The 23,702-nt window shown below is 40.3% G+C and overlaps 1 protein-coding gene across 3 annotated transcripts in view; it reads left to right on the forward strand.

Annotated features, from left to right (window-relative positions):
* Positions 1–941: 941 nt before the first annotated feature.
* The window catches only part of TOP2B (DNA topoisomerase II beta), a 67,837-nt gene continuing 45,076 nt past the window's right edge, over positions 942–23,702 (forward strand). The window contains exons 1-4 of one of the 3 annotated variants that reach the window (XM_074861013.1): positions 942–1,644; positions 20,468–20,641; positions 21,327–21,417; positions 23,440–23,503. In XM_074861013.1, coding sequence (XP_074717114.1) covers positions 1,579–1,644; positions 20,468–20,641; positions 21,327–21,417; positions 23,440–23,503 — 395 coding nt within the window. In that variant the 5' untranslated portion in view covers positions 942–1,578. Of the gene's footprint in view, positions 1,645–15,311; positions 15,564–20,467; positions 20,642–21,326; positions 21,418–23,439; positions 23,504–23,702 lie in introns of those variants that run through there. The other 2 variants (XM_074860999.1, XM_074861004.1) reach the window with 2 other exon arrangements.

Genomic DNA, 23,702 nt, shown 5'->3' on the forward strand with positions numbered 1-23,702 from the left:
GCATCAGGGCGTTAATCCTGCCCGTGCTGCCTCAGGGCTCAGCGGTAGCGGCGGCGGCGGGGATCCGTCATGGAGCTGGGGGAGAGCGGGCAGCTGCCCACCGTGTCCCCAAACGCCTCTCCTCCCCCCCGCGTCCCCTCTCCTCTGCCCGCGGACGGCAGCAGCCAGTTTACGGAGCAGGCAAGGGCGGCAGCCGTGCCCCGCCAACCCCGAGCGCTGCCCTCGCAAAACCAAACGGGGTACGCGGGGGACGCTGGGCCCGGGGAGGGCGCCGTCCCTGCCCGCCGCGGCGGCGGTGCTGCCCCGGCCGCTCGCCGTTTCCCTCCCGCCCTGCCGCTGCCGTTCCACTGCCCCTCGCACCGCCCCTCCCGCCGCGGCGCGCGGCAGCGCCCCCGCGCGGTGACACGGCTCCCTGCCTGTTGCCACCCGCAGTGACGTCTCGCGCGGCCGCCGCCGCTCCTTCCCCGTCTCCGATTGGCCGGCGCCGCTCGCAGCCTGCCCGCCTCCGGCGCGTGATTGGCGGGTCGGCTCGGGGACAGGGCGCGGGGGGAGGGGAGGAGGGAGAGGGCCGCCCGGGCCGGCTGCGTTCGGAGACGGCTGCGACGCGGATGCCAGAGGGGGGCAGCGCACTTATTGTCTGAGCGCGGGGTCCCGGCGATAGCGGGGCGGGGTGGGGGGAGGGAGGAGGCGGGGGAGCGGCACCGGGCACCGGGACGAGGCGGAAAGAGGAGGGGAAGGAGGGGGCCGGGCCAGCCCCGGGTGTCGGCGGGCGGCGCGTGCGTGCGTGCGTGCGTGTGTGAAGGGGAGCGGAGGGGGGGCGGGAGCTGCGCGGGCACTCGCGTGCGGGTGCGCGCGCGCGCGGGGAGGGAAGGCAAGGCGCGGGCGGGGGAGAGGACGAGGGGGGAGATTTTATTATTAATCTATTTTCCGGGCCTTTGTGGCTGGGAGGGGGAGGAGGAGAAGAAGAGGAAGAGGACGAGGAGGAGGAGTGGGGGGAGGAGGAAGCGGCGGCAGCAGCGCTACGGCGGCGATAGCGGCGGCTGTTGTTGCCGCCGCCGCCGCCGTGAGGTAGAGGGGCCGGCAGTCCCTTTAAACTAGCAAGAGCCGCAGGCCCGGCTGGGCCCGCCCGCCTGCTCGCCGCCTCCCGGCCTCGAGTTGGAGCGCGGGCGGCGGAAGGGCGCTTTTGTGCGGGCGGCGCGGCCCCTTGGCTGCCCGCCTTTCCTTCCTCGGCCCTTCGCCGCCGGGCGCGTTCCTGCCCTCGCGGGGCTGCGGGCGGCCGCGGGAGCCCTCGCCCACCCCGGCGGATTATTTTCCTTCGTCTCGGCTGCGCTCCCCGGCATGAACTAGAAGCCGGGCCGAAGCGGGTGGGGAGCTCTCGGTGTCGGGGTGCCTCCGTGCGCGGGTGTGTGAGGGCGGGCGAAGGGCTGCGGGGGATCCCGGGCCCGCGCGGCGCCTGAGGGGCCGGGGCGAAGCGCGAAGGGCGGGCGCGCCGCGGTGCGCGGCGGGGTCGGCGCCGGGGCCGGCCCTCTCGGTTGCCTCCTTGCGCCCTCGCTTCGGCTGAGGAGAAACGGGCAGAAAATGGCAAAGTCTGGAGGAGGAGGCGGTGGCGGCGGCGGCGGCGGCAGCGGGGGACTGACTTGGGTGGTAAGTTGTGGGGTTGTGTTTCGTTGTTTGTGGGTTTAGCGCTTTTTTTTTCTTTTTTTGAATTCTTTTTGCGTCCCGTGCGTGTGTGGAAGGAGCGCGGGTTGCCTTTTAAACGAGGAAGAAACTGACGGCTGGCGTGGAAGGGGAAGCGCTTTCGAGCCGCTCAGTGGAAGGGTCTGGGACACAGGGAGTGGAGGTAGAGGGAGAAGACAGCCTGGGTTTGGGATTGGGACTGGGGAGCCTGCAGCCGGGGGGGAGCTCGTCTGGGGGCTCGGGACTGTAGGGAAAGGGCTAGTCTGTGAGCAAATAGGTAGGAAGGAGCCTCCTGCCTTGGGGGAGAGTGAGTGGGTCAGTAGGGCTGTTTTGAAGTTACTGTCCTCTAAAGTGAGATGTAGGCTGTCTGTCGTCCTGTAAAAATCGCAGTTACTGCCTCTTGATGGTAGAGCAAAGTCTTTGCGGGCTACCAGAGGGGCTGTGTGTTGATCCCAGCTTCTTTCCCAACTGTCTGAAAAGACAATACTTGAAATTCCTAAATTTCAGGGATGGGTAATGAGGAGGCTTTCAGAGACCTTCAGGGGGCTGGAGCTGTGTACTTGCTATTGTATCTTGGATTTAAACTTCATTGTCTTCTAAAAGTTGCAACTCTGTAACAGGGCCAAAAAGGTTTTTCTTTTTACTGCTTTTCATGGATTGGTCTGAAGTAGTAAGATTTGAGAGGGTGCAGGTGATAACTGACTCTAGAACTGGTGAATTATTTCGAGCCGTTTTAAAGTCCTTTGAGAGTACTAGTCCTGACTCACAGTGCAGAGGGATGCTCTCCTCCTCTGTAGTAATAGTGGATGCTCTCTGGTTTTGGTAAGACCTGAGGAAGGAGGAGCAAAGATGACCTGAAGGGGTCTTGGTTCAGCCAATCAGTAACTTCCCTGCCTTTCTCTTGCTCAGTGTAGGGTTCAAAAGAGGGTAACTTCTTTTATGTTTAAGCAGAGACAGTATATCTTGAGTGATAGATGGTGAGGTAGCTGCATCTTTAATCAGATGCATGTGCTTTACAGGGTTAGGAACTCTTAATAAGTCTCATTAAAGAGAATGATAGCAAACTTGTTCTTCTGTTGTGTCTTTCTACATCTTTGAGCTGTTGTAAAAGAACGTGAATAACATTATTGGGGTGAACAAATTGTGCGTATTTTGATGGTGGGCTATTTCTGTGGCTCTAATTACTGCATTTATGTTGGTAATTCTCTTTCATTTTAAGAAGCTGGCAGCATGAAAAGTTGTATAAAAAATGAACAAGTTTCTGGGTGTGCCACTTGAAATTAGTTTAGATATGGGAACAGCCGAAGTAGAGAAGCTAAAACTATTCTTTCCTTCCTGCAATACTATGTGATCTTTATCAACTGTGGTCTTTAGATAGCTCTTCAGAATTAAGATTTTTACCGGCTAGGTTGGGTCAAGTAATTGAAAGTTTTCCAGCTCGTGTAGAAAACTGCAGAATGAAGTGTGAAAATCACTGAGTAGGCATTTTTAATGAATGTAATGGGGATGAAATTATGGTGAGTCAACAGTTTCTTACAACTGGAAATAATCAAAATTTCCTTTACTAGAACCAGTAAAAATTAAAGTGTTTTTGTCAACTCTGAGTAGTTGTGGGGAAATAATTAGATTTTAGTTAAAACTGTTCACATTTTTTTCAGAAGACAGTAGGATGTTGTTTCTTTCTATCACATACATTTTAAATGCTGAAGATAGGACTTCTGAGCCAGTTCCTAAAGCCAAACCTGTTCAGTGTCAGCTGTAAAACGCTGGCATACAAAAGAGCAATATTGTTGTGGCACCAAAATGGATGGGGCAGTGGCTAGTGATTGGTTTAGTGTGCCAGGCCGAGAAAAATGTTGGTTCGGGCAGTGGTTCATGAGTAGATACCATATGTTGGCCTGGAGGATGAGATACACAGAGCTAGGGATGGTAATAGTTTCAGCCGTCTGGTTTTCATCTGTTTACCATGTATCTGCTGGATGTGCAACAATTTGCTATTTGGTTGTAAGTTGTTTGAAACTACCTTGACTTTCTTAGACTTCTTACTAGTGTTGGAACCACTAGGATGCCTACTTTCTGAGTAATGTATTTTGTATTGTTAGTGGTTTCTTAATAAGACCATGAGTTAAACAATTGAAGGGTAGCAGAAGCAGGTCTAGTTCTAAAGATGAGGAAACATTTAAAACTTAGTGGGATGTTAATTTATGTTTCAAACTAGCAAATCCTATATACCCGGTGCTCACATTTTTGTAAAGAGTTGTATGTGTAACACTAGCTTTGATTGTGATTTGAACAGCATGCTTGTTCATCAGTTCAACTAACTAGGGAAGAATTTCATGCAGTTGTGAAAAAGGAAGGGTATTTCATGTGGTTGAGAATTTACCTGAGAGTGAATTTCATAATGAGCACATCATACAAGCATCAGGTGATATCTACTTTTAAAAGCAAGACGAATTGAATGTTCGTGGAAACAAACAGCAAGTTATCTGTGTTTTCAGCTACCTGTAACAGAACTTAAAAAATATAACTAGCCAAGGGTTAGCTGCTAAGTAGGCACAATTACCAGTGATGGGGACACATGGGAGTATATAAATTGAAAATGTTTGTTGGGAAAATCATTTAGCATTATATAACTGAAAATAAACCAAGATAACCTCTGATTTATCAAATGCACTAGTTATTTTTTTGAGGAGCGCTTTTTTTTGTCTGGTTGCTGATTTTTTTAGAATCGACTTGCATCTCCCCACTCTAATAGTTGGTAGAAGGTGGAGTTTTGACCAATGGATTGGTATTAATGACTTTTGGTGGACGATTTCCAAGGGTCACCCACAAAAGTGTGAAGTTTTAGTTACAAAAGCCTGGATTTGTAACTAGAGGAGTTTTCATTGGTGAAACATAATGGCATTTTCTCATGCTAGAAAAACTTTGAACAGAAGTACTAACTCTTATCTTCAGCCTTTGTGTGTTTAGGGACTACAGAAAATGAACTCTTATAATAGTATAGTAATAGTACTTTTTTTTTTTTTTATAAGTGTGCCTTTTATAGTGAAAGTGAAGTCACTGCAAGCAACCCTGTGAAGTGTGGTGGTTCTGATACAATGGTAATGCCCACAGAGCTATGGAAGAGTGTTTCAAACAAGCAATACTTCATCAGTTACTTCTGTCAATGATTTCAAGGCTTTCTTCTCAACCCCAAGAGCTACACCAGCCTGATAAATGAAAGCTGAGACTCCTGATAATAATTTAAGACTTTGAACACCACTTCCATTTTCCTGCCCTTTGTGAAAGGGATAGGTTTCAGTTCTAGGAAATGCTAGCTTAAAGGGAATGTATGCTGAGTGTTAATGTGACTTTTCTTTAAAAAAAATTAAATAATATCAGATCTGCGTGCTCCTTGAATGGAGTAGAATGGAAATAATATATATTATTAGTAGATGGAAATAATGTATATATTTGGTTTATACTGGTTCATACTTGGTTTGCATAAATACGGTAGCTGTATATTGGTAAGTGAAAGATAGCAACCTTTCGAATAATCTAAATTCAGCTATTAGCACTTCTCAGCAGTTTCAAAATTTACCTTGAAAATAACTTCTAATGTCATTTTTTAAAAATGAAAAGAATATATATGTAATAGAGAAGATAGGACAGTAGACTCAAAAGAAGACAAAATGAAACAAAAAAACCCCAACAAATAAAGCACCCCCCATCCTTCTGTTAAAGGGACCTTGTCCTTCTTTTATAGTTTCATTTGAAATCAAATACTCAAACAAAACTGTAATAAAGGGATAGCTTTCAGTTTGACTTGGCTTTTAATAATTTGTTTCAAGAGGATTAAAACAAAGCTTTCTTTTGAGTAATATCTGATAATTTCCAGTGATATGCCATAACTCAATTGTTAATGGGCTCTGCACTAGGTGATTTCTAACTATGGGTAAGTTTTTTGCATCTGAAATCTGAACTGGGTCTCTTCTGCACCAAGGATCTGCCCACCAGTGCTGTATACTCAGCTTCAACCATTACCGTGATTTGGGAGTAGGGGATTTTGGACAGGAGTAAGACAGGAGTTCCCTTCTGCCAGGATAGCACTTGGAGGAGGAGTGTTGGGATTTGGTGGTGTCCAAGAATTGTAGTATGTTACTGTTTTATCATGAGTCTATTTCTATAAGCTGACAGGATTCTGCCTGCCTGAAGTGCAAACAGTTAAGCAAATATGGCTAGTAATATGACCAAATCCTAATCAAATCTTCACTTTTTAGAAATAAACATACTGTCCTAGAGGTGAACCAAGTGTAAATATCTCTTCTTTATTCTTTTTATTACTGTTTATTAACACTCTCTTAGTTTCAAAAGCAGGAGTAGGTGGTTGAAGTTCCTACCCCTGAATTCTCTAGACCTCTTTAGTTGCCTCTCTAGACCGAGGTTAAAGCTCAGAATTAGCTTTCTGTTCTTTCAATTTCTTTATCTGGATCAGGCATTCTGTTTCTTCGCTGGCTGAAGCTAGGCCTAGAACACAGTTGTAATAGGTAACAGTCGTTACATATACTGTTAATGTCTTATCTTTCCTCTGCTCTATTGTGGTGTCTGCAGAGGGGAGGCAAAAAAAGAAGTCTTGCATTGTTGCCAAGTCTTGTTTCAGTGCTCCTCTATTGCTTTTTATAAACATCTATCTTTTCTTTTGCTATTATGTTGACCAGACAACTGGTGTGTTGGGGTTTTTTTTTTTGAGGGAGGCTTTTACTTCCCCTCCCTTTTTTTTTTTTTTTTTTTTTTACTGTTAGACAGTAGAAGAGAGATCAGACCTGAAATAGGTGCCCCGATATGTTACTATTTACTTTTATTAAACATAATGCATTTTGTAGGCTTTGAGCTGTGTAGTATATCAACAGTTGAGGGGAAGCAGCATTCCCTCTTGCTCTTGCTGAATTTCTGATTGGGGTGCCCCTAAGCAAGCAACATTGCGGTATATTCTAGCACTAGAGGGAAATGTTTGTGGCTCAGTTTGTCGAGTCAGACACAACAGTTGTGAGGAGGGATTCAGAGGAAGTTGTTACTTCTTACCCTCTATCCTCCACACCACCATCCAGTGAAATACTATGGTCCTTTTCTTACTGGTCCAGTCTTCTCGTTGTTAGAGCTGAATAATACAGGGTCAAAGAAGCGATAGAGATGATATCAGGTAGAGGCTTGGTGATGGAACAAGATCGGGGCTTCCTCTTTGACTGCAGCTGAGCCAGTCTTGCAGCTTAATAACATGCCCCGTGTATTCTGAGCTGGGAGGAAAACTTGTTCTAGTCTAGGTGAAAGAATGCTGAATGAGTAGAAGTGGGGAACTAAATCAAAATGAGCTCTAGTAGGAAGGAATGTGTATCGTGAGGGTGGGGGCTGGGAATTGATTTTTAAAAATATATGGGGGGTTACTTTAGGTGTTTGGTGGGGATGGTGTACATTCAAGCATGTGTCCTCTGTTAATGTTCTCTATGTCTAGATCTATGTGTGTATGCATTTAATTTCTAAGCTACCCATAATGTATTAAAGAATAAGTAAGGAATTACTTTATTTGGGCAGATAAAGTAACCTTTCTAAATAAAAGAGCATGTAAGTTAAACTAGGCAGTTTAGGTTTGAAAAATATTGTTTAAATTTAGTAGTTTATTTTCATAGACTTGATTTTCTAGGAGTAGATTTTTACCTTGCATGTAAGCTGTCTTGTGTGTCTACATACAAAAGCAGTCTTCAAATGTGTGTTTATATTTAAATTAATTAAAAACAGCATATGTGATTCATAGCTGATGGATGGCAGTGAGTCCATCCCTGGGAGTGGGTTTTATATGTATTACAGATTATAGAGAGAGAACTTGGAAATGAAAACTGGTACAGAAAACTTTTCCTCATTTAAAATAGTAAATTTCTTACAAGTCATCCACAAAAAAAATACTGTTCTGCACTATATAGGTGGTTTGAAAGTTTTCAAAAGCACACTGAGCAAAAATACATAGTTCTAAATGTGGATAACTGTGTGAAGAAGCCTGTTTTGAAAATTGTATGCTTGGAGACCTAGTGGTGTCCTCTCAAGTACATGTAGTGAAACTCAGGTATTTTGGAAAAATGTATCTTAATGCTAATATCCAAAATTTAAAGTGAATATTAAGTCAAGGCATGTAAAATATTTTTACAGATCTTTGAAAATAAATACTAAAATTTAAAGTATAATTTAAGTTCTAGCAACCAACAGAGGTGTCAAGATTAAACATACCAAATGTTTGTTGTTTTTATAAACATAGAAGAAAAATGTTCCTCAGAAACAAAGTGATAGACCAGCTCTTAGAAATAGTAATTTTTGTTCAAAAAATGTTTTCTTGCCATTTTATTCAGGTTGTTCAGTAATGAGTACTCAAAAAGTTGATGGGAAAAGCAGGGACAGATTCCTCCCTGGTAAGTGAGGGTCAGACCCGCTAGTTTTAAAACTTCAGTGTGATTGCAAATGCTTTTACTCTTATGAACTAAGTCCTTTTAAGTTGTGTTTTGAAGTGTGTGTCATTAAACTTTTTCTATGTTATCAACACATCTAGTTTCATTTAATAAAGCTATTTTAAAATGCTGTCTGCACCTTAATGCAATTCCAATTTACATATAGATGCAGTTTGCCACTGAAAACAAAGTACTACTTTTAATTTTTCTATTGTGTTAAAATGCTAAATTGTGGTTTTTTTACACTATACATGTCTAAGCAAGTCTAGGGTTTTTTTTTTTTCAGCAAGTAAGGAAAAAAGGCATTAGCAAAGTTAGTGTAAAGGCTGCTTGAGTTAGAATGTGTTTGAAAGGCTCAGATCTAAACATAGGATCTATATTTTCCTTTGCTGGACATAATTAAAAAAGATATTTTAAAGAGGAAAAAAAAGGCATAAAAGAGAATTAAATTCCTTAATCTACTGTGGGTTTTTTTTCATGATTTGTGAGGTAGAACTGCAATTGAGATATTAAGCAGTCTTCCTTTAATGGAAGCTGTGTGTCTTGAGGTGGTACTGATTTCTTTCACTCTTTTTTTAGTGAATGAGTGGGCACAGTTAGACTGAGGCTTCCTGTTCTTCTTTAAGACATTGAACAGTTGTGAGAAGAACAGGTGTATGAAAAACTGGACAAATGTCTGCCTTAGTGAGGTACCAAAAACTCACACACCAGCTTTCTATATCTGTGAAGGAATCTTCAAGGAGAGAGCAAGGAACAATATTTTCTTGTCAGGACAAATTCACAGGAACTATAAGATAATATTGAAAAGTTATTTTCTTATAAATCAAAAGAAGCCAAGATAAAGCAGGAACACACACACACACCCACACCCACCTTTGTAACCAGATAATTTGATATGTAATGTTTCTATAAGAGCAGTTAGAATTCTGGGGTCATCCCCTAAGCAGAGCATCTTTACCTATGAGATACTGGAAAGCAGCTGTTCAATCTCTGCCAGCTCTCGGGTATTTTGACTTTTTAGGGAAGGTAGTTGTAGTAGTGTATGAACATTTCAGTCTTGTGTTTATTCCCTTCGTAGTTGTGTACTGTGATATAAAGATACAAGAATGGCAAGGTATCTGGGGGAAAATAACACCATCTGAGACCAGCTGATACAGAGTTCTAGTGCATGCAGTCATTCAGGCTTTTGCCTCCGTGCATCAACACAGAGCTCTGTGTTGGCTGAAGTAGTGTTTTTCATCATATGCTATATAGTGATCCTAAATTAAAGTCTTTTCCACCACTGTTGTATTACAGTATTGTCATGAAAACTTGAAGTATTATCTTGGAATAAAGTGGAGGCAAGTTGCTTGGAGAAGAGCAGTTGCAAGAAGTGAGGCAGTTCTTCTGTTTTGTTATTAAGCAGACCTGGGAGAGGATTCTTCTTATTCATGAATAAGAGACTGTATAAGCACATGAGGAATCAGCTGGGGTGGGGGGGAAGTTCCTTACCTGGGTTTGCTAGTGGAGAGGGAGGGAGGTGGTCTAGATACTTGAGAGAAATCAAACCTGAAGTTGTAGCGTGTTAACCTGCCCTTCCTGATCTTAGTTAAATCTTTCAGAATATGCCATGTAGACTTTCCTCTTTGCCAGTTGAGTGATAAACATACATAACAGGTAACAGAAAGATGATGAAAATGCTGAACAATTAAAAAATTAAACTCAAAAGGTATTTGAAACTATTTTATGAGTCTTTTATATGGTACCTTTTATGGAGGGGTGAATTCTTCTGCCTGCCAAGATGCAATTCTTCAATTGCAAATTAAAGGGTAGAGTTTTGATGATCTTCAAGATTGTCAGCATTTTCAGTGAGCAATCCTGAAAAGCTTTTCGTAATAACTTCTGTAGGAATGTTGTTGTGGGAGGATGAGTGACTGAGGAAGGGGGAGTTTTGGAAGAGTGCTCAGGCTTTTTTGACTTGTTGCTGCCTCTGTTTTCCTCCTTCTGAATTGCTGTAAATGTCTGGTACACCAAACCTGTGCTCCTTTCTCATGGAATTTACCACAGGATTGAGACTAGAATATGTAGTATATTTGAGACTTGTAAAACACTTCAAGATTTGTAGAATCTCCAGAGGAGCAGTAGATGTTGCATAGTAGGAGTTGAACAATTAAACTCAAGCTACTTTTTTTTAAAGAACACTGGATTCATATTTACTTTAATGTGGCAGAAAATAATAGATTTTGAAAATATAGAATACCAGAAAATGTGACTATGTTAGCACAGGCACTTCTAATAATAAAAAGCAGATGCATATGTTATTGTGGAGCAAACTGGGATATTTGAGAGGAAGCAATGTGATCATTATTCATAAACTTTTAGAGTTTGTTTGATGTTTGAGACAGTTCTTAAAAAGAAAAAAGCCCTCATTTATTTCCATTTATGTGGTACCTTGTGTTAAGTATGTATGTTGCTTTTCTGTTGAAGATTCTGGGGAGCAGACTTTTAATGCTTACTATGCACCATATATGTTAGAAGTACGAAAACCTCAAGGAGCACAGTCAAAGGTGTTTTATTATTTCAGGGCATGGTAGACATGCAAGTAACATAAAGATATACCAGTCCTAATATACTGATAGCTGTTACATTCATGAGAATTCAAAACTTTGGTTCTGTGGTACAGTGGAGAATTGCATCTGTTGAAGACTGCAGTTGGATAAGTAACCTTTAAGTGATGTTTGGGCTCTCCTCTATCACTAATGTAATGTGGCTAGTAATCTGACTAGAAGCTGACTAGAAAAGACTGGGCTTTGGGTGTTGTGTAGAATAAAATCTTCATGTGTAGATTCAGTCATTTCTTCCAGTGTATTGCAACTTGACTCCTGTTCAGTATTACTATGCCAGTTAACACGAGCTGAAAAACTAGCCTGTTTGATTTGCTCTCTCTATGTATTCTCTTGCAGCATGAATGTCAGTACCTCTAACTTCTTGACTTCTTGGCTAATGGAGAGTTTATGTATGAGTTGGCTGATAATGCGATGGACCAAACAGATTTGGGGATGGCCCAAACAGATTTGGGGCATTCAGTGACGAAACTGCTTCATTCAGTGATTCAATGGATCACTGTTCTAAGAATCTGTAGGAAAACTGTCTTAAATTGTCTTAAATTTTAACATGAATAAATTCCTTTTCTGTTAGTGTAATTTTTTTTTTCTTTCCTTGTTTCTGAATTTTAGCTGGAAAAATAGATTTTTAAAAGACTAATTTGTTACCAAAGTATCCATAGATGTGCTTTTTGATACTGGGTAAATAGTATCAACATTTAGTACTGGAATAGAACTTGTCAGTGGATAGACAGCTAAAAAATTTCAGACCATTAAAAATTTTAAAAGTAAAATTCAGTTAAATTGTCATCATGCATGGGCAGATGTTAGACACTTGCTTTTAAAGAAAGTAGTAAAGATCAGGATCTGAATGTACTGCTGATTGTATACAAACCTGTGCCAAATAAGGCAGAACTGTTGCTGTAGTAACAATATAAGTGTAAGTGAATTCATATTTAAAACAATATACATAATTTTCTGGTCGTAAGTATTTATAGTGAGCATATATATTTGCACAAAAGTGGTATTCACTTTTCAGAAGTCTTGTGGAGAAAGCAAATCGCTAAATTTTCATTTAAATTTAATGTGCTGCTATGTTGTGCATCAGTAATCCTAAAATAAGAATGATGATGCTTTTAGCTATTTAATAGGAAGATGTAATTCCAAGAATGTCATTTCATGGTGAAACTAAACAATCTAATGATATCTGCTGAAAAGTATGGGTTTTTTAACCTTATCTGCCTAGCTATATGTTTCTGCTCTTTTTGTTGCACCACTACTTGTCTGATTCTCTAGCAAGCTTGTTCAGAAAAATGAGCCAGTGGACAACTCATTGCTTCTAGTTGATGAAAAATAGGGGAAGGCCCTGTTTGCTTCTTGAACCGGCTTATTGTGAGGTCGGTTTGATTTCAGTATATGGAGCAGAGAAATGGGAGGAGGGAAGAAAGCTGGAATGTTTCCCTTTTGGCATCAATTAACTGTTGTGTTTTTCTATAACAGAGAAATTTGACTGTCCTTAAGCAAATCTATAACTGAATCATCATAACAAAACTCTATGTAATGTAATGCTTTCAGAGTCCAGAGCAAATTGTCCAAACCAGGAGATAAAAAATTTAGGAATTTGAAATGAACAAACATGTTAGTCTCACTGGAGTGAGACTAGCTCTGGGTGAGTTTACTGGGAACTCCTTCCTATGATCAGCTTTGTGGAGGATATGATAGATTTAGTTCATGCCACTAATTGTATGCAGTGGTCTATGGAAATTTGCTGTGGTAACAAGGAACTGTTACTTTTGTGTGTTTTCATCTTGGCAGGAGAGCCAACCCATTTGTTAAACACAGCAGGAGAGCAGTTTATTTTGAAACTCCCTCCAGTTTTGTTTTCATGGTGGGAGGTATTCTCAGCCAGTTTTCTTTGGGAAAATTGCAAAGTGTTTAGGAAACAATGTATTCATCGTCTATTTTTCTAAGGCAAAAAGAGGCCATTATGATCCAATATATAACACCACAGTATAGTCAAGTGCATGTTATCCATAGAATTACATAATAATTATCATATTGCACCTATAAACTTTTTTTGAGGTATAGCATATCTTCTTCAGAAGAGGTAGTTTTGTTTTGAACTGTAAGTGGGAGAAAATCTACCACGTCCCTGGATTTCATTACTTAATTAACCTCCCTAGGTTTTACAGCTTAATTACACTCAAAATTTACTGTCTTGTCCCACTAAATGGGCTTATCCTACACTTTATTCAAGGGAATGTAGGACACATAGCATGTGCTTTTCTAAATTCTTATGTCCCAGGGCTGCACCTGCCTTTCGGGAGAACAATCATTTCATGTAATAGGTTTAGGAGGTTAAGGCAGAAAAGACAAAGCCAAAACAAAGGTAACTTCTTGTTCACATAGTAATGTCTCTTCTCTGTTCAATTATGCCTGTCTGCCAATGAGCCCTTTTTTGCCACCTAATATGGGGAAGAAAGAATGGGCAGACTGAAGAAAAGCATTTTGGGTTTTTTGTTTGTTTTCATTGTATTTTGTTGTTGTTTGGAGAAAGTTTACAGTGTGGAGAAGAAGATGGCAGTGGCCAATACAGGATTAAGTCTGTGTAAGAGGGAGAGATATTAACATTTTTCAGGATTTTTATCTTCTTGTGACGGTGTGAAATTCAGCTACTTAAATAAAAGTAAAGCTTCAACTTTAAGGATTCAAACCAAAGATATATATTCCAGTTATGGCAACATTGAAACTGATGGTAAAACCTACTTTCTTTGTTGTAGCTTTACATTTTATTGTTTGTTTAGATAGGAATAGCTTTTCTCTGGGGCTGCCAAACTGCCCAGATCAAATGTGTATTAAGATTTAGCTGTATTAAGTACAGCTGTTTGCAGCATAAGTAACCAAACTCAGCATGGTGACTCAACATGATTTCAAAATGCAAAGGAAGATGACATGACCCAGTTTTAATCAAAAAAAGGCGATAAAAAATCTCAGAGTTAATATGGATGTCATGCATGCTCTGTTATATGCAGAAATTTCAATGGATGAGACTGTAAGAAATTTTTAAAATAATGCAAAATGTGAAGAAAGAAGGTGCCAAAGCCAAATACATGAGTTCTTAGGTTGAAGGTAGACAGTAAAAGTCTTGTTGCCAAGCTGTTGTCTGTTAAAGGGGTGCCATCCAGAGGGACCTGGACAGGCTTGAGAGGTGGGACCGTGTGAACCTCATGGGGTTCAACAAGGCCAAGTGCAAGGTCCTGCACATGGGTCGGGGCAATCCCAAGCACAAATACAGGCTGGGAGGTGAGTGGATTGAGAGCAGCCCTGCGGAGAAGGACTTGGGGCTAGTAGTGGATGAAAAACTGACTATGAGCCAGCAATGTGCACTCACAGCCCAGAAAGCCAACCGTATCCTGGGCTGCATCAAGAGAAGTGTAGCCAGCAGGTTGAGGGAGGGGATTCTCTCCCTCTGCTCTGCTCTGGTGAGACCCCACCTTGAGTGTTATGTCCAGCTCTGAGGCCCCCGACAGAAGAAGGACATGGACCTGCTCAAGTGGGCCCAGAGGAGGCCATGAAGATGATCAGGGGGTGGAGCACCTCCCCTGTGAGGACAGGCTGAGAGAGTTGGGGTTGTTCAGCCTGGAGAAGAGAAGGTTCCGGGGAGAGCTTATAGAGGCCTTCCAGTACTTAAAGGGGGGGGCTACAGGAAAGGTGGGGAGGGGCTCTGTATCAGGGAGTGTTGTGATAGGATGAGGAGTAACGGTTTTAAAGTGAAAGAGGGTAGATTTAGATTAGATATAAGGAAGAAATTCTTTCCTGTGAAGATGGTGAGACACTGGAACAGGTTGCCCAGAGAGGTTGTGGCTGCCCCCTCCCTGGCAGTGTTCCAGGCCAGGTTGGACGGGGCTTTGAGCAACCTGGTCTAGTAGAAGGTGTCCCTGCCCATGGCAGGGGGGTTGGAACTAGATGATCTTTAAGGTCCCTTCCAACCTAAACCATTCTGTGATCTTGCTGACTTGCATGTATGTGGATGTGTATATTTGTCATCAGTCTGGAGGTTTAGAAAGTCTGAAAGACTATCAAGAATTTGTAAAGTCTTGAATGTCACAGGAATGTTGGGAAAGTCAAACACTGTCCAAAAAACGAAAAAGTTAAAATGCCAACATTAAGATTGCAAAGCAGACCCTGAAAATTAGGTAACCTGTTAACAAACAAACAAAAAACCCAACCAGACTTACTGTGAAGCAGAAGACTTAAGCCCTTTGTGACACTTGGTTAATTCTCTTTAGGGGTTTTCTCATGAAACAACAGCTGGTGCTGTTTTGTGAAGTGTTATTGGAGCTCTAACAATATGAAGATCTTTTATACAGGACAGAATACAAAAGACATTCTTGAGACAATTCCAAAATATACAGAGGAGATTGTCAGTTTAACAACACTGTAGCTTAGTGCTTGCTCAGTTTAAAAAAAAAAAAAAAGAAAAGGAGGGAGGGGGCTTTCCTACTATATTTACTCACATTTTAATTGGTAGAAACTTAGCAGATGAAAGCACCTCTAAATTTATTTATTTTTTTTTATCAAGGAAAACATAACGGGAAGACCATGGAGGATGTTTGTGTCCATAGATCTAAGTCATGGATTTGGTGATGAAGATTTTTCTTTTTTTTTGGAATGAGTTCTAAACATCACTTGAACTCTAAAAATGTTCATTCAAGATGGAGATACAGGGATTCAGAGTTGGTCTTCTGTTTCAGAGTGCAGCACAGCCCAAAAGGCTAGGTCTGGGAAACTGCAGTTCTGTGGACTTCTGATGCTTGCATGCCTGCATAATAACGTTAGTTTGTGTAGTTGAATACTTTCTGGCTTTTGTTTTTATGCTTGTGTTTCAATAGTGTGTTAAGTTAAATAACGTATTTTTGCATGCAAAAGATATACTTGGAGTATTGTACAAATAAAATCTGTCCTGCTCTATGACAATGAAACATAAACATTTAAATAGAGCATACTGAAAAGGTATTTGTCATGTCTTAGTAAAAACTATGGAATTAAAGTTCTTTAAGACTACTTTTCTTTTTTTTTTTTTTTCTTGGTAATAATCACTGACCAGGAAGAAAAAATCTTATGCTGATCCTCCGTGTGTTTTTTTTCCCTTGCTCTTAAATCATAAATTATTGTGTTCCAATTAGTATATTGTAAAAGATAATAGACATAGCTGTCATAGGGAGTAGAATAACAGAAGATCCTTACTACTGCTGGGTTAAAGCAAACTCACATTTTTCCAGAAGTGACCCTTCTGCAGGACTAGCTCTTTTTAGGCAACAAAGTTTGTCTAGGTGTGACCTCTGTTCTCTGTCAACATGACAATAATCTGGCAGTAGCAACTCAACAGAAGATACAGTTTTGATTGTTTATACATTTCTTGCCGATAAGTTGGAAAGTATAAGCTTCTCCAAGTTGCCAGTAAGACTTTCACTGGAAAACAGAAATGCGTTTCCTAGTGTATTAAAGGCAATGGCTTGTAGGAATCCCTTAATGATAATTCTATTCTGTAGTAATTTTTCACAATCTAGAGGTACTCAGTCACAATAAAATGGACTTTTTCTAATCTACTGACTCTTGCAAATGTGTTGTGGGACAAGTAGAGCTACTGGAGATAGGAAAACTGTAGCCTAGATTTATTAGGCTAAGATTTGAGTTCTTACTCTGTGCTAACATGTTACTGAGTTGTGATGCTGGTTAGACCCTAGTCCTCAGGTATTATACAAGTAGAAGCATTTTAGAGAGCTGAATACAATACTGATGTACATGACAACTGAAAAACTGGCATCTGATAACTGCCCATCATGTACTTCGCTGACTGTAAAAACTTCCTGAAGCCCACAAACTGGGAGCAAATAGAACAGTTCCATTTGAACAAGTCTTTACACCTGTAATACTTTCACTTTCTATATGAATTGCATTTCTTCTCTTCCCTTCTTTCAACACTTACTTCTACTTCATCTCAGAATTATTATTTTCTTCTCCTGCTAATCACTGGTCCCTTTAGAACGAGTGAACGTAGTAAAACAGTGCTAACAGAGCTGTGGAGCCTGTGAGCTACGGGTGACTCCTATGAGGTATGATGTCAAAGATGATCATTAAGTAAAGCCAGTAAGGTCAGAAAGATACATTAAAAAAATATTTATATACACATACAGCGGAACTCATTGGAAGCCTGGATATCATTCACAGAACTACTTCAATGAAATAAAATTTACGTTGCAACTATTGGCAATGATGCTTTAGTAACAATTCTCATTCCTCCTCTTCCGTATCAGTTTAATGTATCTATTTGCAAAGTCCTGTTTCTTTTCTGCTTGTTTAGCTGATCCATGGCTAATCCTTTTGGGGTGGTGGTAGTGAGGTTGTCACAGTTTAAGGCCAAATGGCAATGTGGAGACTAAATTAACTTGGATACTGAAACACTTTAATCACACGTGCTTGTGATTTTGCAACTTCCCCATTTGGCGGGAGATGTGATGTGCTCCAGAAGAAAAGTCATGACAGTTAATGTTGCGGTTACAACTCTGCTGTGTGTAATCTTGGTGCAGGATTGTGGGCTCCCCTGGTTCTTTCCCCCTCTTATTCCGGATGCTGTCAGTTACAGGACTGGGTAGTAGAGAATATTTGATTCTCATGTGGCCTGTTTGGGTTTACTCACAGTGAACAACTGGCTGTTGTCAGCACTGGTGCACACAATCTGCTTGTCTCGGAGGTTCTCAAAGTACATGTTTTGTAGCATTTCCATAAATAAACTAAAAAAATGTGATCCCTAAATCTGGAAGAGAAAGGTAATTCACCTTGTTCTGAATAAATCCAGTTGGCGGCCGGTCATGAGTGGTGTCCCCCAGGGCTCGGTTTTGGGGCCACTCCTGTTTAACATCTTTATTGATGATCTAGACGAGGGGATCGAGTGCACCCTCAGTAAGTTTGCAGATGACACCCAGTTGGGTGGGAGTGTTGATCTGCTCGAGGGTAGGGAGGCTCTGCAGAGGGATCTGGACAGGCTGGAGCGATGGGCTAAGGCCAACTGTAGGAGTTTCAATAAGGCCAAATGCCGGGTGCTGCCCTTCAGCCACAACAACCCCCAGCAGCGCTACAGGCTTGGGGAGGAGTGGCTGGAGAGCTGCCAGTCAGAGAGGGACCTGGGGGTGTTGATTGACAGCCAGCTGAACATGAGCCATCAGTGTGCCCAGGTGGCCAAGAAGGCCAATGGCATCCTGGCTTGTATCAGAAACAGTGTGGCCAGCAGGGACAGGGAAGTGATCTTACCTCTGTACTCGGCACTGGTGAGGCTGCACCTTGATTACTGTGTTCAGTTTTTGTAGGGGCTTGGGCTGCATTAGAAGGAAGCTAATGCAGACAGGACTGTGCAAGGACAAGATAAAGTCAGCAAACAAAGGGATAGTTATGGTCAGCAAAAGAAGGAATGACTATAGTCAGCAAAAGGACACAAGTCTGAATAAAATAAGATACAATGTAGAGAAGTTTGTAAGTTTCAGGTTGTATGTACGCAAATACAACTAACCAATGCAAGTGCTTGTAGAGGCCCCTGAACAGCGCGTGTAGATAGTATGCAGCCTGTCAGAGCACAGATGTGCGCGTGTACGGGACTTGGTGTACTATAAATGTAACCAAGATAGGAGAGTAAACGAACGAGTTGATCATCATATTAGTGTTGTGTTGGTCCTGATCCCGCATGAGCAAATAAGGACCGTGGCAAGTTTTGGGCCCCTCACTACAAAAAGGACATTGAATTACTCGACCGTGTCCAAAGAAGGGCAATGAAGCTGGTGCAGGGTCTGGAGCACATGTCGTACGAGGAGCGGCTGAGGGAACTGGGGTTGTTTAGTCTGGAGAAGAGGAGGCTGAGGGGAGACCTCATCGCCCTCTACAACTACCTGAAAGGAGGTTGCAGAGAGCTGGGGATGAGCCTCTTTAACCAAGTGATAGGACAAGAGGTAATGGCCTCAGATTGCACCAGGGAAGGTTTAGACCAGATATTAGAAAGCATTTCTTTACAGAATGGGTTGTTAGATGTTGGAATGGGCTGCCCAGGGAGGTGGTGGAGTCCCCATCCCTGGAGGTGTTTAAGAGTCGCACAGACATAGCACTGAGGGATATGGTGTAGTTGGGAACTGTCAGTGCTAGGTTAACGGTTGGACTGGATGATCTTCAAGGTCCCTTCCAACCTAGATGATTCTGTGAATAGAATGAAATGCTTTATTCCTGTGCCTGTTTAGGGGGGTGGGGGGGGGTCGTGGAGAAAAGCATCAAAGCTTAAATAGTAGAAGCTGGAGAAGACATATTGGAATAATACATGGACAATTGTCCTTGTTAATTGTATGCTATAGGTTGATGTTTGGCCTTTTTGAATCTGCTGAAGTTGTTTGGGTGAGTTCAGTATCCTTTGCTCCTTGTTCCTATGTGCTTATATGCTTTCTTACCCTTTGCTTTTAGCGTTATCCAAGGCTGCAACAAAAGCTAGATTGAGAGAGATGTGATGATACTTCTTCTGGCTGAGAAATTTACATGGTGACTGGTTAATCCAGAGTTTGAGTTTAGTCTGTATTTACTTCATATAGAGATTTACTGCTAACAGCTAAATAGAAGTAAAATATTTACCTGAGTGGCAAGTGGGCTTTGTCCTCATTATTTGTCTGTTGATGGATTTTACTGGTCACGTAACACCTGCTTCAAAGTTGGTAAATCCCTTGTAAGAGAAGGAGGCTATTTCAGGTATTAAGCAGGTGGTGAGAGAATTTTTTGTTATGCCTACTAATCAGGTGACTTTTAATTTATGTTTATTGATATTTTAAAGATAATTCTAAGTTCGGCTAAGAATGCATACTGTAAATGTCATTCCTAGTTTCTTGGTAGATATGCTCTTACTTGTCTCAGAATGGAGCTTTTCTGCATTTGGTTGCTCTGAGAAATTTTAACTTTTCCTTTTGTGTGGTTTTAGTTAAATGGGAAGGAGGCATTTATCAAAAAAAAATTTGCTGAAAGATGCACCAAAACCCTGTATACTCCCCGCAAAGTGGACTAGTTTTCTGTAACACTGCTTGTTCTTCCAACTGAGGCATTTTTCATCATCTCCAGCCACATTATGCTTGAATTCTGTTTAAATTCCGTTAGTAGCCTATGTGATTCTCTTTTTATATGGTCCTTGGCTTATTTCATCATAATGCATTCTAAACTGGGATTGTATCGGGTTTGATTACTTCAGTTAAATAGAGAATGTATTTTAGCAATTGAGAAACCATAGGAGAGGCATTACAGTGTTTCTTAAGTCTCACTGAATGAATTGTCCAAACTAAAATGTAAAAGAGTAGTTTTACTATTATTACTCAGAACAGTATTCAGTGGTTTGGATTCAAATGTTTAAACACAAAATGGATGTTATAAATGCTTAACCTGAGGAAGTTGGTGTCTTTTGTGATATGCTGTTGTTTCCTTATTTTGGTTTATCATGCTTAGTAAATCAGTAAATTTTGAATATGTTACAATGTGTTAAGAAACTGTTATAATCTGTTGAATTTTTTTCTGTTGAGAGCATAGCTTGATCTTAATCTGAAAATTTAACATTTAAATTACATGACAAGTTTTGATTGTAATTTAAATCTGTCATGTTGTTTATATCTTGAGAGTGACAGATTGAATGAATGAGGTTTTTTGGTGTCTTTTTTTTTTTTTTAGACATTATTTGATAATCAGATCAATGCTTCAAAAAAGGAAGACTCGGAAAACATTAATAAAAATGACACTTCAAAGAAGATGTCTGTTGAGAGAGTTTATCAGAAGAAGACTCAGCTTGAGCACATCCTCCTCCGTCCAGATACCTACATTGGGTCAGTTGAACCGTTAACTCAGGTAATTGTCACTAAATTTACAGTTTTAGTAGGTTTTGTTTTTTTAATGAGGAAAATTGCTATTCTGGTTAATAAATACACACATCTTTAGTTCTCTGAGTATACTGAATTATCATGCTAAAAACTGTGGTCATGTTTATGAATGCATGTGTAGGAAGGGGAGAGACTTTAAAGCAGTGTTTGGTTCACCTGAAAAAACACGCTCAGAAAATGTTGAAATTCAGTCAAAACATAAACACACAACTCTGTGTGTAAAGAGGCAGTTATGTGTGTGTATGTGTGTGTTTCCAAACATGCCTATATGCATAGGAATATGCATATTTGTAAGTGGCATTTGCTCTAGGTCCAAAAATGCTTCAGTCTGTCTGTTCAGGTAGAGAACAGGTAATTTAAGCCTCCTGCTGGCACTTTTTTCAGCTGTTTTTGTGAAGTTGCAAATTGCTTCAAACTTCACTGTCTATACTGTTGTATTTCCTCACCAAGCAGAAAATAATAGATTTTCATTATGGAAGTCTTTGTGGGTACAGTTGTAATTTTTGCCAAACTTCTGCTTCTGTTTCTGTCTCATATGACAGCAGCACTCATATTGGAAGAGTAAAGTTCTTAAAGTAAATAGATCTTAGAGAATCATAGACTTGTTTACCAAGACAGTAAATATTTTTTATCTTATTTTTGTTCACATGTAGTTAATGTGGGTTTATGATGAAGATGTAGGAATGAATTGCAGAGAAGTTACCTTTGTTCCTGGCTTGTACAAGATCTTTGATGAAATCCTTGGTAAGCATTTTTAACAATAATATTGCTTTAGCATTATGGAATATACGCTTTTCTGAGTATTCTCAAAGCACATTAATTTGTATCAAAGTTTAAATCACAGACTTAGAGTCCCACTAAACTACAATGCATGCAAATTTTAGTGCCTTCCAGCACTATAGAACAGTTTAAAGAGGGAAGAGTTTTCAGTTGAACTTGTAAGAAAGTGTAAATATTTGTTACTGAATGTCCAGACTAGATAATTTTTTGTGATCAATGTTGTTACAAGATGTTTAATCTGCAAAGTTGTTAAAGTTTTAAGTAACATTTGAAAGAAGATTATTTTTCTGAAAGAAGAAAACTGGAAGTTGTCTAAGTGTTAACTTAGATCATCATTCCATGAATCATTCAAACTACCTCCTTCTGTACAGAATGATAGTGGTGGTGATGGTAATTCTTACAGGGATGATTTCTAGACTTCAAACAGTTTTAAAATAAATAAGTATCATACTGCTATTTAAAAGCATGGTGACTGAGGCACAAACAAATGATTTTTAGAAAATTCTGTCATAAGTCCCTGAGTCACTGTGACTTACTAGTTTATGATAGTCTCTTGGTGACAGGAACACATTGAAGACTAACCAGCGTTAGAGATGTGCAGCATCTGAATAGTGTGCTGTCTGCTGAACTGATATTTTGGGTTAATTGTCATGAAATCTTGGGCTAATGTTTTTATGAAGTTATGTTGTAAGGATTGGCGGGATTACATTGTAAACTAAATTATGGTCTACTGAGGTCAATGGAAATTTTGTCATGACCTTCATTGGGTTCAAAACTTCTCCACACCTCTAAAACTCTTCTTTACAGCATTTCTGTCTTAGAGGCAATATATCTTTGACAGGTGGAAAAGAACAATTTTTTATTTTTATTTTTTACTCATTACTTAATTTGAGAAATATGGAAATGCAAATCTTTCATCACTTCTATTTTGAATGCTGCCTCATAGATGGAATTGATGGTCTTTTCAGAGGAGGGAGTCCACTTCCACCTTGTCCCATTCAAAAGGAAGATCATTATCGTATCATTATCGTAGTACTGTATGGCTTATTGCTTCTGTATGTAGCACTGATAAGTGCTCCACAGAGTGTGGTTTGAGAGCTAGGGATCGGTGTAATAACAGTACAAAAATTAGACATTGTAGCTATGTGTAATTTTGAATGAAACGGCACTTAAGATTTTAGCAAAAGCACCTTGAAATAGCTGATCTTATACTGAGATCCTTATAATCTGTTAAGATACTGTCCTTTGGTATTTTGGGGTTTTATTTTGATCTCTTTCATGGGTGATGAGGCAAATGCTGAAAATGATTGTAATGTGCTTTCATGGTTAATGGCCATAGTCACATTTCTGATTTCTGTTGTTTGTAGCTAATACGCATTGGCATGCAGTTTAATTAAATCCCGATCAAATGTTAATTTCCAGTTATCCTTCTTTTGATCCTAAACTGTATAAACTGTTTAGGAACTATTTTACAACTGTTAGTTAAAAGTCTTACAGGCTCTTTAGAGATAACTTTTGCTGCAGTCAAAACACTCCTTAATGGATGTGATGTTTTCAGGATTGGGTTTCAGTGGCGAAAGGTTGTGTAAACTGATCTGGTGATGTATATAGTTTTCTAGAGTTTTTAACATACATGGTATAATATGTGTAATATCCAAACAAGTACAGCAGGAGAAGAATAAAGTGCTCAGTATGTTAAGAACAATGATGAGAACAGGCTCACAAAATACACTTCTATATTTATTTCTAAGATAGTCTAACTGCTAGAAATAGTCTGTAATTATAAGGTTGAAAAATATCTTCTTGCAGATACTTGGACATATTTATAGACTTCAGTAATAAGACACAGAATATACAAACATACCAGATTAAGAAATACCTGCACCGTTGTTACTTGAGATGGAATATGTATACAATCAGTTTTACAGATCAAGTAATTAATTATTGCTCCTACAAAGTGTTAATTGGTGCTACTTTGTTTCATAGTAAATGCTGCTGACAATAAGCAGAGGGACAAGAATATGACTTGTATTAAAATATCCATTGATCCGTAAGTAAAAACATGTTTTCATTTACTTTCCCTGACAGTACTGTTGAGTTCAGATTTGTACAAATTATTTTACTAAATGAAATTGGATTTTTAAAAAAATTTTTAAAAATTATTTCCAATAAGCTTCATATTTTAAGATGAAAAGGTGAATTAAAAGTGGCTAGCAGTAAGTATTACCATTCTGAATTTAAAAAGATTT

Source organism: Strix uralensis, chromosome 1 (genome assembly GCF_047716275.1).
Source record: "Strix uralensis isolate ZFMK-TIS-50842 chromosome 1, bStrUra1, whole genome shotgun sequence".
NCBI classification, from domain to species: Eukaryota; Metazoa; Chordata; class Aves; order Strigiformes; family Strigidae; genus Strix; species Strix uralensis.